We start from the raw sequence: 16,409 nt of genomic DNA on the forward strand, positions 1-16,409 counted from the left end.
CTTACAATTTCTCTTTTTAAAATGATTCGGAGATGCTGGAGATCACCTGATGAAGGAGCGTTGCTCCGAAAGCTAGTGTGCTTCCAATTAAACCTGTTGGACTATAGAGAAGAAGGACTTCCTGAAGAAGGGCTAATGCCCGAAACGTCGATTCTCCTGTTCCCTAGAATGCTGCCTGACCTGCTGCGCTTCTCCAGCAACACATTTCCATCTCCGATCTCCAGCATCTGCAGACCTCATTTTCTCTTCTGTTGGACTATAACCTGGTGTTGTGTGATTTTTTATCTTTTTTAAAAGTGTGCTATTGTTCACCAGAGCCCAGGAACTTTCGTCAACTGAATTACTTATTAACAACAAACTCTGTACAGGTGCTACACCAACCCCCGAGACATTATAAAAGGAAAGATGGTTTTGCCCCAGCTCATCTAAACTTATAGAAGTTGCAATTTGCCTCTGTTAAAATTACTTTTTCCATATACACCATGTAAACTTAATGTGTGTAATTCAGTACATAATGTACGCTTCATTATTGTGTGTGGAAGTGAGAAAGACTGTGTCAGAGGGAAGGAGTGGGAGAGAGGGTGAGTGTGTGTGTGCATGTGAGTGTGCGTGGGAATGAGATTGTGTTCCCATATGTGAAAGAAAGAGCGAGAGAGATACTACACAATGCAACATTGTGTGTTTCTTACCATAATTACTGTGATTTAATTTACACTGACTTGAACTCATGCAATTCATACTGAAATATTCAATGCACATCTATTTTGTTACCGAAACTATATATTTCAAAGACCATCATTGTACAGTGAATGAGAGCTTCTAAATGTGTATATATATCGTATGTGAAATTATGTAACAAATGAGACTCAAAATGATTAATGTGCATCAATACTTTGAATCATGTTTCCCAAAAATGCATTGTACAGAATTATTTACAATGGGAGTCACTGTATAGACTGACATACATTTAACTTCAGAGCAGCTTCATTCTGTGAATGTACATGTTCAGCCAGTGAAACAAAACTTACACTTGCAGTACTTTAACTCATCCTTTGTCTCAATAAACAAGTGGCCTGTTTTTTTCAGCTCTGGTACTGATACTGTACTTGAATTTCCAATTCTTCTGCATCTCTGAGTGAATGTAGCCACTGCTTTTTGCATCATTTTTACCTGTTCAACAATTAACCACAACATTAACAATTGCTATTAATGAGTTAGAAATGTGCACACTCCCCCTCACCCAAATCCCTGTTAGGCTGAGGACAGATAAGATTCTCAGCCTGTCAATCCTGCTGCTGCGAAATTGGTGCTGAGCTTGCCTTCTTGAATCACTGCAGTCCATGTGCTGCAAGCAGATCTATAATGCCATTGGGAACGATTTTGATCCAACAATGGTAAAGGAACAGTGATATATTTCTAAGTCGGGATGGTGAGTGGCTTGGAAGGGAACATACAGGTGGTGGTGTTCTCAAGTACCTGCTGCCCTTGTCCTCCTAGATGGAAGTGATCATGGGTTTGGAAGGTACTGTGTAAGGATCTTTGGTGAATTTTTGCAGTGCATCTTGTAGATGGTACATACTGCTGTTAGTGAGTGTTGATGGTGGAGGAACTTGATATTTATGGATGTGGTGCCAATCAAATGTGCTGCTTTGTCCTAGATGGTGTCAAGCATCTTGAGTATTGTTGGAGCTGCATTCATTGAGACAAGTGGGAGTATTCCATCACACTTCTGACTTGTGCCTTGTAGATTGTGGACAGGCTTTGGGGAGCCAGGTGAATTACTCACTGCAGGCTTCCTAACCCCTGACCTGTTCTTGCAGCTACAGCATTTATATGGCGAGTCCAGTTCAATTTCTGGTCAGTGATAACTCCCAGAATGTTGGTGGTGGGGCTATTAAGTGAAGTAATGCCATTGAGGGCAAAATGCAACGGTTAGGTTATCTCCTTTTGGAAGTAGTCATTGTTTGTCACCTGCATGGTATGAACATCATTCAATCGCTTAACTGTAGGTTTTTAAAAGTAACTTCAAGACCCCTTCGTTCAATATTTGAGCTGTATACAATACTGCTTATGAAGGAATTATTGTTCACGTTACATTGAGCTCCATCCAATCTGATAATGTTACATGGTCTTTAGGAGGAGACAGCTTAGATCTGCATAGTTGCGGAAGGGAGCAGATGTCTTCGCCACAGTTCTCAAGAGTCCTTGGTAATTCTGTTCTACTAAGGTAATGTAAATTGTGCCTATTGTTATCATGCGATTCTGTTTTGAATAACTAATGGTCTATCCTCTTTCACTGAAAATTAAACAAGCCCCAGACTGAGCAGAAAAAGTAGGTGGGGGGAATAGTGGTGTACTGGTAACATCACTGGACTAGAAATCTAGAGACGCAGGCTAATGATTTTACAGGCTCTTATGGTGCAGTGGTAGTGTCTCTAACTCTGAGCCAAGAGGCCTCGGTTCAAGTCCCAACTGAGCCAGAGTTGTGTAATAAAATGTCTGAACAGGTAGAAAATATCTGGAGAAAGGAGAATTGGTGGCAGTGAACTACCCTAAAACCAGAGTACCACACGGTGCGGTGCTCTCACGTTCCGGGCTTCCCGCGCCACGAGGCGGCTCTCGGAGGGCGGTATTTGTGGCATCGTCAGCTCCCGGTTGACTTTCAGCTCGGTCCTCCAACCGTTCCGACACAACGCTCTCCGACAGAGATAGCGCCTCGTTGGCGTCTCGCCAGCAGTGAGTCGCCGATGCTATGTTCGCCACTCCCTGCGGCTCACTGCTCCGCTGTCGACTCGCGACTCCGGAAGAGGTTCGCTCTCTGCCAACACTATCGCCAGCCCCTCCCTCTGCAAGCGGCTGGCTCGCTGCTGCCCTGCCGCCAGTTATTACTGCGGACGCTAGGAGGCGTTCCTGTTCTTCATCATCCGACTCCGAGTCAGGAGCCATGTGGCGGCGGAGCTTCAAAATTGATCGCAGCACCTTACCCTGCAACTCCTCGACTGCTGGATTCGGATTGCCAAGCTCCCGAGGAGCTGTGTGCCCGGAATCGCCCTCAATTCCGCTGCTGGAGCCGTGACCCTCAGGGAACAGGGATGGGGGTTCATGTGGGATTTCGAGCTGGCTGGATTTCTCCTCCCTGGCCCCTGTCTGAGGCACACTGCACATAACCTCAAGCAGCGATGAAGCGTGAGCAGCAGTGGGAAGCTGCAGCCTCTCAGCAGTTGCTGGTTCCACAGTTTCCGATCCAATACAATCCTGTACTATCTCGGAATGATCCACCGTGTCATCACCAGACCGTGGCTCTGGTTTGCTCTCTGTCTGAGGCTCATTCTGCTCACTCACGTCATTGGCAACTGCCCCGTTCTCCTTGGCCTCTGGCTCACTCTCCCTGGCCTGTACTTCCACTGAATCTGGCTCCATCCTGGGCAGACCCAATATGCGGATGCTCCTTTCCTTTATGCTCTCCTTCATCCTGGGAGGTGGGAACAGGTCTCCACTTTCCTCTGGAATATTTTTACTATGTTGCCAATCGCTGCTACTAATAGAATCTGATACATGAGCCCCAAAGGAATGGTTACTGGTGCTTACGATATTTTTAAGTGGGGATGTCACAGTGTCACTGAATTCTTGCCCCTCTGCATTTAAGTTACTGCCCTTGCTGCTATCAGGGAGTGTAGCACGTTTAAATGAATCTTCAACTTGAATGGGTGATGAAAATCTCACTCGTTCTGGCTCTGGCGAAGAAATATATTGCACCTTAACAATGGCAGAGCTGGCATCAATAAGAAATAGCCCATTCTGATCCGGGCCCTCTCTCTCTGCTCTCTGTCTGATCAGCTGTCCTGTCTTCAGAGCAGAGCCCATTGGCTCTTTCCATTCAGGAAGTTTTCTCTCTCTCTGTACATCCTCTCTATTGGCCCAGGCTACTCTCCTTCTAGGTGCCTCAACATGTTGCATGAGGTGCCAGGCAGTTGAGCGGTCCAGTCTGTTCCTCCTATTGGGAGACAGAGCAATTTGCCCCACTTCATTTCTCAGGTGCGCTCTGTGCCACTGTATACCAGCTTCTTGCCCGGTCACCTGCAGGTGATTTAAGGAATTGTCAGCTCCACTGTGCTGAAACCCCCAGGCCTCTCTGCTTGACGAGATATCAGGGTTTCTGTAACTCCTAAGCTCCTCTCCAGCATCAAAAGACAGCAGCTGCCTTGGGGACAAAGGCCTCTGCCTGTGTCTGGTTGTGAAATGGAGGCCATCCCTTGGATCACAAGTCATGTTCAGGGCTCTGGGATTCTCACTATCACAGTAGATGCTTGTATATTTTGGCCCATCCAGGCAAGCCTGCAGTCTGATTGGGTTGACATAACCTTGCACAGCATCCAGAGCTTTTACTACCTCCACATTGGCAGACTTTGAAACTTCATGTTTACTCCCCCCTTTGTAAAAGTTCCCATCCTGCCGGGTCAGGAGAGTTGGTTCAAGCTCATTGATCCAACTTGGAACATTAGAATCCTTGCCAACTTTGGGGAGTGTATGTGATTGAGTGTCTTGAGCTGACTGACAACTATTGGCTCTGGAGACGAGACAGAAGACAACTTCACCCCTTTTGCTTCTGAGAACTTCACCCTTCATTCTGTTCCCCACATCCTTTTCTCTGGGCCAAGTTTCCAATTCAACCTGTGGAGTTTGCACTTTGATTCCTTCATGTTTCAAACTAGATTGCTTATATTTTTCTTTGGTGCTTCCTGTGGGGGTGGGATATAATGGGAGGTCAATCTCTCTGAAGTGTGGTACCACTCCAGAACATACATCCTTCTCTGCAGCATACCAACTGGCAGGACTGGTGCGAGCAAGCAGCTGTTCTCCAAAGCATTCAGCATCAATACATTTTCTCTGTTGATTCACTTGGCCCATTTTCTCATTTCTACCAACTTCCAACCAATTCTGTCCATCAGGAATTGCTCTCCAAAAGCAATCCAGTGGGAGGTTAAATCCGACTTCTGAAATTGGAGGATATCTTCTGTCTTTTTCCCCATCAAACTCCTGATAATTACTGGCTTGAAAAGTTGGTGGCACATTAGACCCACAAACATTACCTATGCCCTGATGTCTTCTCTCTCTGCTGAACAGCTGCTGGCAGATAGAGGGAGGCAGCTCTTTCTGCTCTGCAAAGCTGTTTACCTGTCGATCAATCACCTGGCCTCTCTGGCTCTTCTCAAACTCTGCACTCTTCCTTTCTTGTTGTGCTTGTACTTTCATCTGCAAGTACATCTCATAACTTGGAGGTTTCAGGGGACGGTCTTTGTAACCTTTCTCTCCCAATCTACTGGGGGCAAGTGACATTGCCATTTCTGATGGATCTCTCAGTTTGTGGTTCGATACTTTGAAAGCCTCTTTGTGTGATGAGAGGTCTCTTGTAGACTGCTCTTTATAAAATTGATATATTTCGACTTGTCTGTCATCAGCGGGTTGGTTGACAGAAGGCCATTGTGGCAAACCCCTTCTATAGAGGGGCTCCCATTCCTCATAGATTGTGTCATAGAGCAGAGGCAGAGGACATCTGGATGGCTTTGGCTGATGTCCTAGTGACCTTTTGACTTGCTCTGGGGAGTTCCACTCTCTGCCCAGGTTTCTACGTTCTTGCTTCCTCTTATGGCGCATCTCCAGATGATCCTTTGACTCCCACATTTCCCAGTCTTCTCTGTCCCAGTGCCCCTCTTGCTTGGAAGCCTTTGCCTCTCTGACTGGCGCTGCTTCCCACCAGTGAGTCCGTGTCTCCCCATATTCACCTCTGGGCTGCACTGCCCCACGGTTGGTGGAATCCTGCAAAATATGTGGCCTTGGCTCCTTCGGTCTCCTGGAGTTGACGTCTCTCGCTGAGGCTGCAGGTGGTATCACAGGATTCCCCCGATAACTGTAAGTGAGAATAAATCAATATTTTTCCTTTTGGTGAAGTAAATAAAATGCAAATTTATTAAATAGATGCTTCAAGACAAAGATTCCTAAGGCTGACAGTGTCTTCATTGTTTATCACAAGTCTCTACATGTGATGGGGCCAAGGAACAGAGACCTTGGATCATTCAGCCATTTGAACCTGCTCCATCACTTAATAAATCATGGCTGATCTGGTTGTAGTCTCAGCTCCACTTTTCTGTCCGCCCCCATAATCACTTGACATTGATGAAAATAAAAAAAAACTATCAATCTCAGCTTTAAATACATTTAAAGAATAAGCCACCATTGCCTTGGACAAAAGGATGAATACATGAATAATTGTTGCAGTTCCTCCGTGTGCACTTTAAGTGTTTGCGATTGTATTTCTACCATCATCCCTTTAAGTAACATTTCCCATTGTTTTTGGAGCCAGCTAATGCATTAAACCATTGCAGTCTCCTTTATTTCAATTCAGGACCTGAGTCTCAGAGTTAACTACATCACTCTGCATCTTAATGAAAAAATCTATCGTGTAATGATCACTCTTCCCCAAGGGAAGATTGCCAATTATTTTTTTCTCATCACACAATACCCTGTCTACGATGGCCTGTTTTCTTGCTGGGTTTGCAGCATATTAATCCAGTAAACCATCTCATACACAGTGCAGAAAATCATCCTCTACGGCATTGTTACTGACTTGATTTGCCCAAACTACATGCAAATTAAAGGCTCCCATAATTACAGCTGTACTTTTATTGCTAGTCTCTAATTTCCTCTTTAATGTCTTCCCTAACATTGCCAATACAGTTTGTGCGTCTATATACAACCCCTGTTATTTTCTGCTCCTTGGTGTTTCTAAGCTCTACCCATACAGTTTTCATTTCACTGGAGCTAACATCCTTCCTCACTATTGTGTTACTTTCCTCTTTAACCAGCAATGTTACCCCATCTCCTTTTCTTTTTGTCTGTCCATCTTGACAACTGAATATCCCTAGATGTTAGCTCCAGTGAAATGGAAACTGTATGGGTAGAGCTTAGAAACACCAAAGGGCAGAAAATTAAAGGGGTTGTATTTAGGTGCACAAACTGTATTGGCAATGGTAGGGAAGACGTTAAAGAGGAAATTAGAAACAAGCTGGATATGCAATGGCAAACACTTAAAGAGCGCATGGAGGAACTGCAACAATTGTTCATTCCTGCCTGGCACAAAAATAAAGTGGGAAAGGTGGTCCAACCAGAGTTAACAAGGGAAATTAGGGAATTGTATTGGATCCAAGGAAATGGTATATGAATTGGCCAATAAAGTAACAGACCTGAGCAGTACAGATTTCAGCAAAGGAGGAGAAAAGGATTGATTAAGAGGGGGGAAATGGAGTGTGACAGTAAGCTTGTGGGGAATATAAGAACTCATTCTACAAGTTTCTAAAGGTATGTGTAAAGCAAGAGATTGGTTAAAACAAATATAGGTCCCTTACAGTCAGAAACAGGGGAAGTTTTATAGTGGAGAACAAAGAGATAGCAGACCAATTAAATACATAATTTGGCTCTGTCTTCACAAAGGAAGACACAAATAACATCCTAAAAAGTGTTGGGGAACACAGGGTGTAGTGAGAGAGGAAGTGAAGGAAATCAGTATTAGTTGGGAAATGGTGTTGAGGAAATCGATGGGATTAAAGGCAGATGAATCCGCAGGATTTGATAATCTATATCCAGCGTACTGGAAGACTCTAGAAATAGTGAATGTATTGGTGGTCACCTCTCAAGATTCTATAGACTCTGAATTAGTTTGTATGATTGGAGGGTAGTTCATGAAAACTCACTACTTCAAAAAGGAGGTGGAGAGAAAACAGAATTATAGATTGGTTGCTCTGATATTGGTGGTGAGGAAAATGCTAGAGTCAATTATAAAAGATTTAATGGTGTTATGAAGTTGAAGGTGTGTACTGTACCTTGAAGAGAGAGAGAAAGCTGGCAAACACCTGTCATGTCACAGAGTGTGTTGGAAAATTGAAAGATGTAACATTTTAGATACCAGTTGTTTTCACAGCAGTTTAAATTTAACCAATCAGTTTAAATTATGCCCCAGTATACCAAAACCCAATCAAATTTGAATTTTACTGTTTTGATGACATCAAACTAATGAGATGATCTGATGTTTAGGGTATAAAAAGCAGGCATTTTGGACAGTTAGCCAGAAATGAGCAGCACTTGCCATTGTCAGATAGACTGCCCGAAAACACACACTGTCAAAGGTACCTTTTTCGTATGAAAAATCTTTATCCCTGAAGATGACCCAGGGAGATGTACAAACAGAGGAAGATCAACACCGGAGATGACAGCCACTGTCTGGCTTTTGAAAATTGAGTTGCTGTAAATTTAATAAGGGCTTTATTGGTTCAGTATATTATTATAGAGTGGGAGGTAGATAATGAACCTTTAAGAGAAAGAAGGCTTAGAGTTGTAAATAGTTGTTGTTTAATGTTCACTTTTAGAGTTAAGGAATAAAATTGATTTTTTTTGTTAAATAGTGGAATTTAGGTAGTTCTCTGACACTCATACTTTAACAGATTACAAGGCAAGGTGAGCCTTTCTCTGGTGTTTGATTTAATTAGAAGGGTTCACCGCTGTGTCAGAACAGTTTGGGGACTCGTCCGGGATTGCCTCAGATGGACCATAAATCCACCTCTTCAGAGTCTGTGTGGCACCCTCTTCCCTTCCTCAGTTTCTTCACTTGCTTTTACACGATTATTCACTGGGCACACCTCTTGCTCCTGGCTGACAGGTGCATCGAATTTTACATCACATTCTCCTGGTTCCATGGCAACCTTTTCCTCGTCCCCTTCACCTCCTCCTTTCTTTATTTCTATAGATGAGCCATCCATACTAACCATCATTGGCTCACTGCATGGTGTCGGAGGTTTGTTCTTTAGTTTGGGCTTTGGTCCTTTTTTGTGCGGCGGAGAAAGTATAAGACTTCGGAACTGTGACATGCCCGACTGTCAACCATACGCCGTCGTGATTATAAAACCGTGGCTCTGGATCTTTGACTTTGAGGACAGGTGCAATGACGGAGGACTCACTTTGAATAACTGGATGAATAAAGGGCTCATATGCAGTACAATCAAAGCCCTCATCTGCCGCTTGTTCCACTTCATCTTCTATGAAGAGATTTTCACAGATGGCGTGGACCCACTGATCACAGTCGTGACACTGTATGAGAAGATCTTCTTCATAGTCTTCATTGCAGTTAGGACAAGTAACAAGGCTGTCACAAAGTGCACAGTGAATGTAGTTATTCTGCCACTCACAGTGAAAACCAGGTGTTGTGGCACCACACTGCAAACACACCACCTGCATTTCCGCCCACCCTTTGGAACAGTTTGCAATGGTGGATCCAGGCAATACGTGTGGTAACTTACTTCACAGTCATCTCATAACAATAAACGAGCAGGTTCAGAAGCTTTTCCACATGCACCACATACGATACATTCCAAGCAACGCTACCCTTTGCTCAACATAACTTTTGTCATTTTACAATTGACACAGTATAGGTGGTAGCACTGCCCACACTGAACAACCAACAGCTGTCCCCCTACCTCTCGTCCAAAACTCCCACAGACCACACACATATCCTGTTGGAGAATAAATTTGTCTTCAGTGAAGAGAAGAGAACCACTGTGTTTTGTCATCATCATCTTTACTTGGAGATGTATCCACTCCTGTAGATCCCAGAGACTCCAAGATTACAGACACAGACTTCAAATGTGATTGCTCTCGTCCAAAAACAAAACAAATACGCCTTTCTTCCTGGTTTACCTGCTTGACTCGAGGGCAACCTGGTGAAAAGCGCCTCTTCATTATAGCAGGCTTGCCAGATTCACTCTTCATCATTCCAGAGTCAGCTGGGAGGGAATCTTCAGTTTCTGTTAACCGGAGGTCTGAATTGGACTTTTCAGCTTCTTCTTCCACCCTTGGAGAAACATCATCTGCTACGGTCATGCAAACATCCATAGTAGCCAGACTGGGATCACGGTCCAAAGTAACTGGATAATCTGGTTCCAAGCAGGTGCTGTTCGAGTCCGTTTGACTTTGATTCGATATTTCCTCTACTATCTCGGATTTAATGAACATGTTACTGACAGGGTCTGTGCTCCCAATATCCTGCACCTCCATTTGAGCATCTTGCTCGGGAATGATATAAAAGAGACCCAAGGGGCAATTTTTTCACGCAGAGGGTGGTACGTGTATGGAATGAGCTGCTAGAGGAAGTGGTGGAGGCTGGTACAATTGCAACATTTAAGAGGCAGTTGGATGGGTATATGAATAGGAAGGGTTTGGAGGGATATGGGCCGGGTGCTGGCAGGTGGGACTAGATTGGGTTGGGATATCTGGTCGGCATGGGCAGGTTGGACCGAAGGGTCTGTTTCCATGCTGTACATCTCTATGACTCTATGCTCAGTCTTTAGCTTATTTACTGCATCCATTGGGGTCACAATATCATTAACTTCCATTTCAACAGGATTATCCCTGGTCTCCATTCCATCCGAGACTATATCAGAAACTTCACCCCTCTCCACGAAGCTACAGCTTGAATCAGCAGGAATGTCACAGAGCTCAGTTTTGTCTGTTTGGATTTGGTTAGTCTCCTGCTTGATCGAAACAGAGGTGGCAGAGTCTAATTGTGCTTCGGCAGAGTTACTAGCAGAGTCCATCAGGTCAGGGTGTGAGATAAGGCGGTGGGGTTTCAATTCTTCTGGGATGGAACCAGTGGGACTGACACCCATCTCTGCAGGAAGACCTGGCTCTACCTGGTCTAACAGAGAAACCGAGCTCTCCATTTTTACTTCCTTCTCCTGTATAAAATCTTCCAACTGGTCTGCTGGATCCAAACTGAAATGTTCTGGCAATTCTTTTCCTGCAGACAAAGGTTCCACTGAAGTGATTACTCCACTTTTAATGCTCTCAGAAGGTTGTGCACCTCCTCCAGTTTCAGAAGTCTGACAAACCTCTCTATTTGGAGAAGAATGGAATCCTTCATCAGGTTTCTCATGTTCAAACTCTTTCACTGTAGTTAAGTCTTCAACCCCACCTTCCTCTGAAGAAATAAGAGATTGAGATTCCACCTGCTCCTTGGTGCCAACATCAGACGTTTGTCGTCTTTGAATTGCTGTTTCCACACTACTACTAGTAGCTTCAATGAAACACTCCTGTTTCTGAAATGGCTCTCCAGTGACACTCTCATTCCATTGTTTTTCTGGTTCAACATCCTTTCTCTGCTTTTCAGACAATTCAGTTTCTTTTACTTTCTCTGATTCCACTGACCCAAGCTTCAACTGCCTCTCAACAACATGATCAGAAGGCGAAAGGCCTGAGTTTTGCGATGGGTTTTTACATATTGTACATGTGCACTGTTGCTCTGATAAATGGAGAGAAGAAGGACCACAGTCTGCATGGATCCACCTTTGGCAGGTGGTGCTCTTTTCTGGCTAACTGTACAAAATGTCTGACTTTTATACCCCAAACATAGGATCGCCTCATCGGTTCGATGTTGTCAAAACAGTAAGATTCAAATTCAGTTGGGTTTTAGTATCATGATGCATAATTTAAACCGAATGGCATGACAGGTGTTTGCCAGCTTTCATTCTCTCTTAAAGGTACAGTACACACCTTCAACTTCATAACAATAGCAGAGCACTTGGAAAATAGTGACAGGATCAGACAGAGTCAACATAGAATTATGAAAGGGAAATCATGACAAATCTGCAGAATTTGTTTTTTAAGAATGGATCTATTGGAGTTGATAAGGGGAACCAGTGGATGTGTTTTACTTAGAGTTTCAGAAGGCTTTCGATGTGGTCCTACATTGGAGGTCAGCGTGTAAAATTAAAGTACATGGAATTGGGGGTCGTCTACTGACGTGGATAGGGAACTGGTTGGCAGTCAGAAACAAAGAATAGGAATAAACAGATGTTGTTCTGAGTGGCAGCCAGTGACTAATGGGGTACCGCAGGGTTCAGTGCTGGGACTCTAGCTAGTTATAACATAATTCCTTCATCTAAATCATGAATGTAAATGTAATATCTGCAAGTTTGCAGATGACACAAAGTTGAGTGGGAGGGTGAGCTGTGAGGAGGATGCAGAGATGCTTCAGTGTGACTTGGACAAGTTGAGTGGGTAAATGCAAGGTAAATGAAGTATAATGTGGATAAATATGAGGTTATCCACTTTGGTCGCAAAATCAGGAAGGCAGATTATTATCCAAATGGTGATAGATTGGGAAAGTGGGAGGTGCATCAAGACCTGAATATCCTTGTACACCAGTCGCTGAAGGTAAGCATGTAGGTACAACAGGTGGTGAAGAAGGCAAGTGTATGTTGGCCTTCATAGCAAGAGGATTCGAGTGCAGGAGTTGGGGTGTCTTGCTGCAATTATACAGGGCCTTGGTGAGACCACACCTGTAAAAAAAAAGTTTTACCAGAGTGATTCCTGGGATGGCAGGACTGATGTATGAAGAGAGACTGGATCAGTTAGGATTATATTCACTGGCATTTAGAAAAATTGCACGGTGGGAATCTCATAGAAGAGTATAATATTCGAACAGGACTAGACAGAGTGAACACGAAGGAGGTTCCTCATGACTGGAGAGTCCAGAACAAGGGGCCACAGTGTAAGGATACAGAATAGACCATTTAGGATTGAGATGGGGCTCTGCGGTTAGCACTGCTGCCTGACAGCACCAGGACCCAGGTTCAATTCCAGCCTTGGGCGACTGTCTGTGTGCAGTTTGCACATTCTCCTCATGTCTGCATGGGTTTCTGCTGGGTGCTCTGGTTACGTCCCACAGTCCACAGGTTAGGACAGTTTGGCCATGCTAAATTGATCATAGTGTCCAGGGCTGTGCAGGTTAGGTGGGTTAGCCATGGGAAAACAGGGGAGGGGGTGGGTCTGGGTGGGGTGCTCTCCAGAGGGTTGGTGTGGATTTGATGGGCCAAATGGCCTGCTTCCACACTGTCGGGATTCTATGAGGACAAATATATTTACCCAGAGAGTGGTGAGCTGTGGGGAAGAAAGCAGGAACAGGGGACTGAGTTGGATGATCAGCTATGATCATATTGAATGGGGAAGCAGAGTTAAAGGGCCGAAAGGCCTACTCCTGCTCCTATTTTCCATGTTTCTATGTGTAAAATGGCCTCAGTGGCTCCATTTACCAGGAGACACATATCACCCATGTAATCCCCTCTTTTGGGAAGTTGGGATTCTGCCTTCCCCTGTGAGAGAAGCTTGCTAAGAGTGGATTCTATTGCTGACAAGAGCAGTACACTGACAGCAGGTACCAGATAACCCTGCCCTTTATTACTCAGGGTCCCACTTGAAGAGCTCCTGGGAAGGAGAAGGGAGAAAAGCGGAGGGAAAATATTTCCTTCTTGGTGTACCGCAGCAGTGATGCCAGCAAGCAGCAAGGAGCCACTAAGACTTATATATTTGTTCCGAATTCCTTCACACTTAATTTAAATTTTTGCATAAAATAAATGGTGATTGGAACAAATGGAGGCTAAAATAAAGACAAGCTATCTTTAAATGGATGGATCTTTATATGATGTATAAACTTGACATTCCTCAAAAAATGTAAAATCAGCTTTTTTTTAGGGCTAGTGACGGTATTTTGTAGTAAATGATATGTATCCTTTAAAAAATCAGTCTGAAACTTTGAAACAAGTTCTTACACTGAGGTGAATACCACTGATCTTGTTGTCAAATCATGTTTGCAATGGAGACTGTGGTCTGGAGGGAACTTGCACAGCACAATCTGTGCCGAAGCTCACCAGACCAACAGCAACTTTCGATTTGTGTGTGTGGATTCCACAAGTTGTCATCAGCTCAAGTGGAGCAATGGCAGTGAATGCTGGCCATTTCTATCACAATATCCAGGTCACGAGGAGAATCTCTGCTTTGTAAGATGCGGTTGCTGCATATTCTGTGCAAATTAAACTTTGATACTGGATTTCTATTATTAATGTTGTGACATGTAACTCCACAGAACATTCTGTGGTCGAGAAAGACAGACTGGTCTGCATTGCTCAGGCATTCAAATTTCAATTTTATTGATGCCACACCACATCAAATTAATTAGTTGTTTAATTTGCCCCTTTATTTTGACAGTCATGGCTTCATATCCAATCTAATTTTCCGTTTATCTTCATGGTACGTATGTAAACCATTCAGGGAGCAAATGAATTTGCTATTTATATAGTGGGTACATACAACAAGGACAGCTTTAGCTGGGTCTGCCAGGTGAATGACTATTGTGTGACCTCCAAGAGTCCTATATATAGCTAGCATGAAGGTTGGCGAACCAAGGACAGATGACGTCGGTTCAGATTCAGTCAGAACTAAAAATATGCCACTTGCATGATATATGGAGCTGTCTCCAACACGTTAATGCAAATCTCCCTTCTAAAATTATTGTTCTAGCCTCATGACAAAACTGGAACTTAAATGCTAACTTTAAGGAAATGGCACTGATTAGAGAAACAACATCAATCAGGCATATCCCTTGTGCTCATCCTTTACAAGATGGACAAAATGATTAATTGGTGCTTACGTGGATCTCCCATGAAAGGTTCCATATTTACCCAGAGAGTCATAGTTGCCATAATTCCTCATTTCAGAGTTCATTTACTCTTTTAATTTTCACCTTCAAAGGGAAGAAAAATGCATCAATAGCAAAGAGAGAAACATTTGCCTAATAGCATATTGCTTTCTACATTTACTCCACATTTACTGAAGTTCATTTTTATCCAACAGCAATTCCAATCCTCAAAGCTTCAGAGGAGTGGGTTCTCCAAATACAAAGGACAGGATTCAGGAGTGGAAGCAGGAAGCATGAGCTAAATAAACTCCAGGTTTGTACAACACATTACAGCTGTGACAGAGTGGGGAGCACTCCCACTGAAGACAGAAGTTCATGGTTCTAGCTTCACCTCAGAGACATGAGCACATAAACGAAGCTTACGCTCCCAGCGCAGTACCAGGATGGGGGATTGCTTTTGGAGGACCCATTAAACAGAGGCCCCAGCCACCCTCACATGGACATAATAAAGATTCCATGGCCGGTGTTTCAAAGAAGAGCAGGATATCCTGCCTGGTGTGCTGAATGATATTCATCCCTCACTCAACACCACTTTAAAAGAAAATGGACCAGCCACTTGATCACAGTAGAGTTTGTGGAATCTTGCTGTGCACAAATTGGTTGACACGTTTCCTGCTTTACAACAGCGACATTGCTTCAGAAAGCAGTCCTTGTGCTATAAAATGCAGTGGAATGTTCTCAAGCACTGAAAGGCGCTATAGAAATGCAAGTCTTGCTTCTACCAAGTGCTAACTTACTTGATATGGAGAAGGTTTGAAACTCTGAGGGATGTCCAGGAGCAAAGAAGTGAGAGAAGGGAATTTACCAAAACTGTCTCCATAAAGATGAAGTTCATCCCTTGTCTAAGACTTCCACTAAAAGTGAGGGAGCATAAATTTGACACAATGTTCACGGAGTTGCTCTAGAGAAAACAAGGTTTATACCGTACTGCATGACAATGGGGACATTGATTAACACACTTGAAAACCAAGACATTATATATAAAAACTTACTCACCAACTGTTCAACGTATGGTGCTGTCTTCCCCAACTCCCTTGCTGTATCACCTTCCCACACTCTGTCTCAGCTTAATCTTCACCTTGCTGCCTGGCTGGTTTTTAAATGACAGTTTGTTTTTGAAAGGATACTTAATAAAGTCCTGTGTTTGTTCTGCTTCTCGTGTAATGTAGAATTCAACTCCCTGAATGCGATTGACAATATTTGTAATTTATTGCTAAACCTCAATTGCCGTAAACTATACAGACTAATGTCAAAGGACTCTCCAGCACCAACACTCCCACCAAATTCTGCACAAATTCCTCCTCATGTGGAAATAATGAGGTGAAAGCAGCTTGCTAACATCAGCACTTCATCAACGTTTTGTGTTGACAGCAAAAACAGTGATGGTCACTGTTTCTCTTTCTCTCTCTCAATATAGGAACACAAGGTTTTGGAAGGTAGAGGAAATGAAATGTTGATAAAAGCAAAATATGGTGGTTACTGGAAATCTGAAACAAACATAGGGAATGCTGGAGAAACTCAGTAGGTCTATGGAGAGAGAAATCAGAATTAATGTTTCAAGTTCAATATGACTTTTCATTCGAACTGAACCAAATCTTTGAATGAAAAATTAACCACTTCTCTCACCACATATGCGGTTATGCCCGACTTTCTCCAGCATTCTCAGTTTTTTTCAGCCGAAATTCAGATGTGTTTCGGTGAGCTTGCTCCAAGTGAGACAAGAATTAGTCTCAGGAGAAAGTGAGGACTGCAGATGCTGGAGATCAGAGTCAAAGAGTGTGGTGCTGGAAAAGCACAGCCAGCCAGTCAGCATCCGAGGAGCAGGAGAATC

At 43.6% G+C, this 16,409-nt stretch overlaps 1 protein-coding gene across 1 annotated transcript; it reads right to left on the minus strand.

The window, feature by feature from the left end:
- Positions 1 to 881: 881 nt before the first annotated feature.
- LOC122543315 (uncharacterized) lies at positions 882 to 15,824 on the minus strand. Its single transcript, XM_043681832.2, has 3 exons — positions 15,575 to 15,824; positions 14,531 to 14,623; positions 882 to 5,908 (listed from the first exon to the last, which is right to left on the minus strand). Exons 2-3 carry the CDS (start codon positions 14,602 to 14,604, stop codon positions 2,548 to 2,550), a joined length of 3,435 nt encoding a protein of 1,144 aa, XP_043537767.2. The 5' UTR covers positions 14,605 to 14,623; positions 15,575 to 15,824; the 3' UTR covers positions 882 to 2,547.
- Between the last annotated feature and the right edge of the window lie 585 nt (positions 15,825 to 16,409).

This window comes from Chiloscyllium plagiosum, unplaced genomic scaffold (genome assembly GCF_037043375.1).
Source record: "Chiloscyllium plagiosum isolate Xiang-an unplaced genomic scaffold, Cpla_swu_hap1 HiC_scaffold_53X, whole genome shotgun sequence".
In the NCBI taxonomy this organism is placed as follows: Eukaryota; Metazoa; Chordata; class Chondrichthyes; order Orectolobiformes; family Hemiscylliidae; genus Chiloscyllium; species Chiloscyllium plagiosum.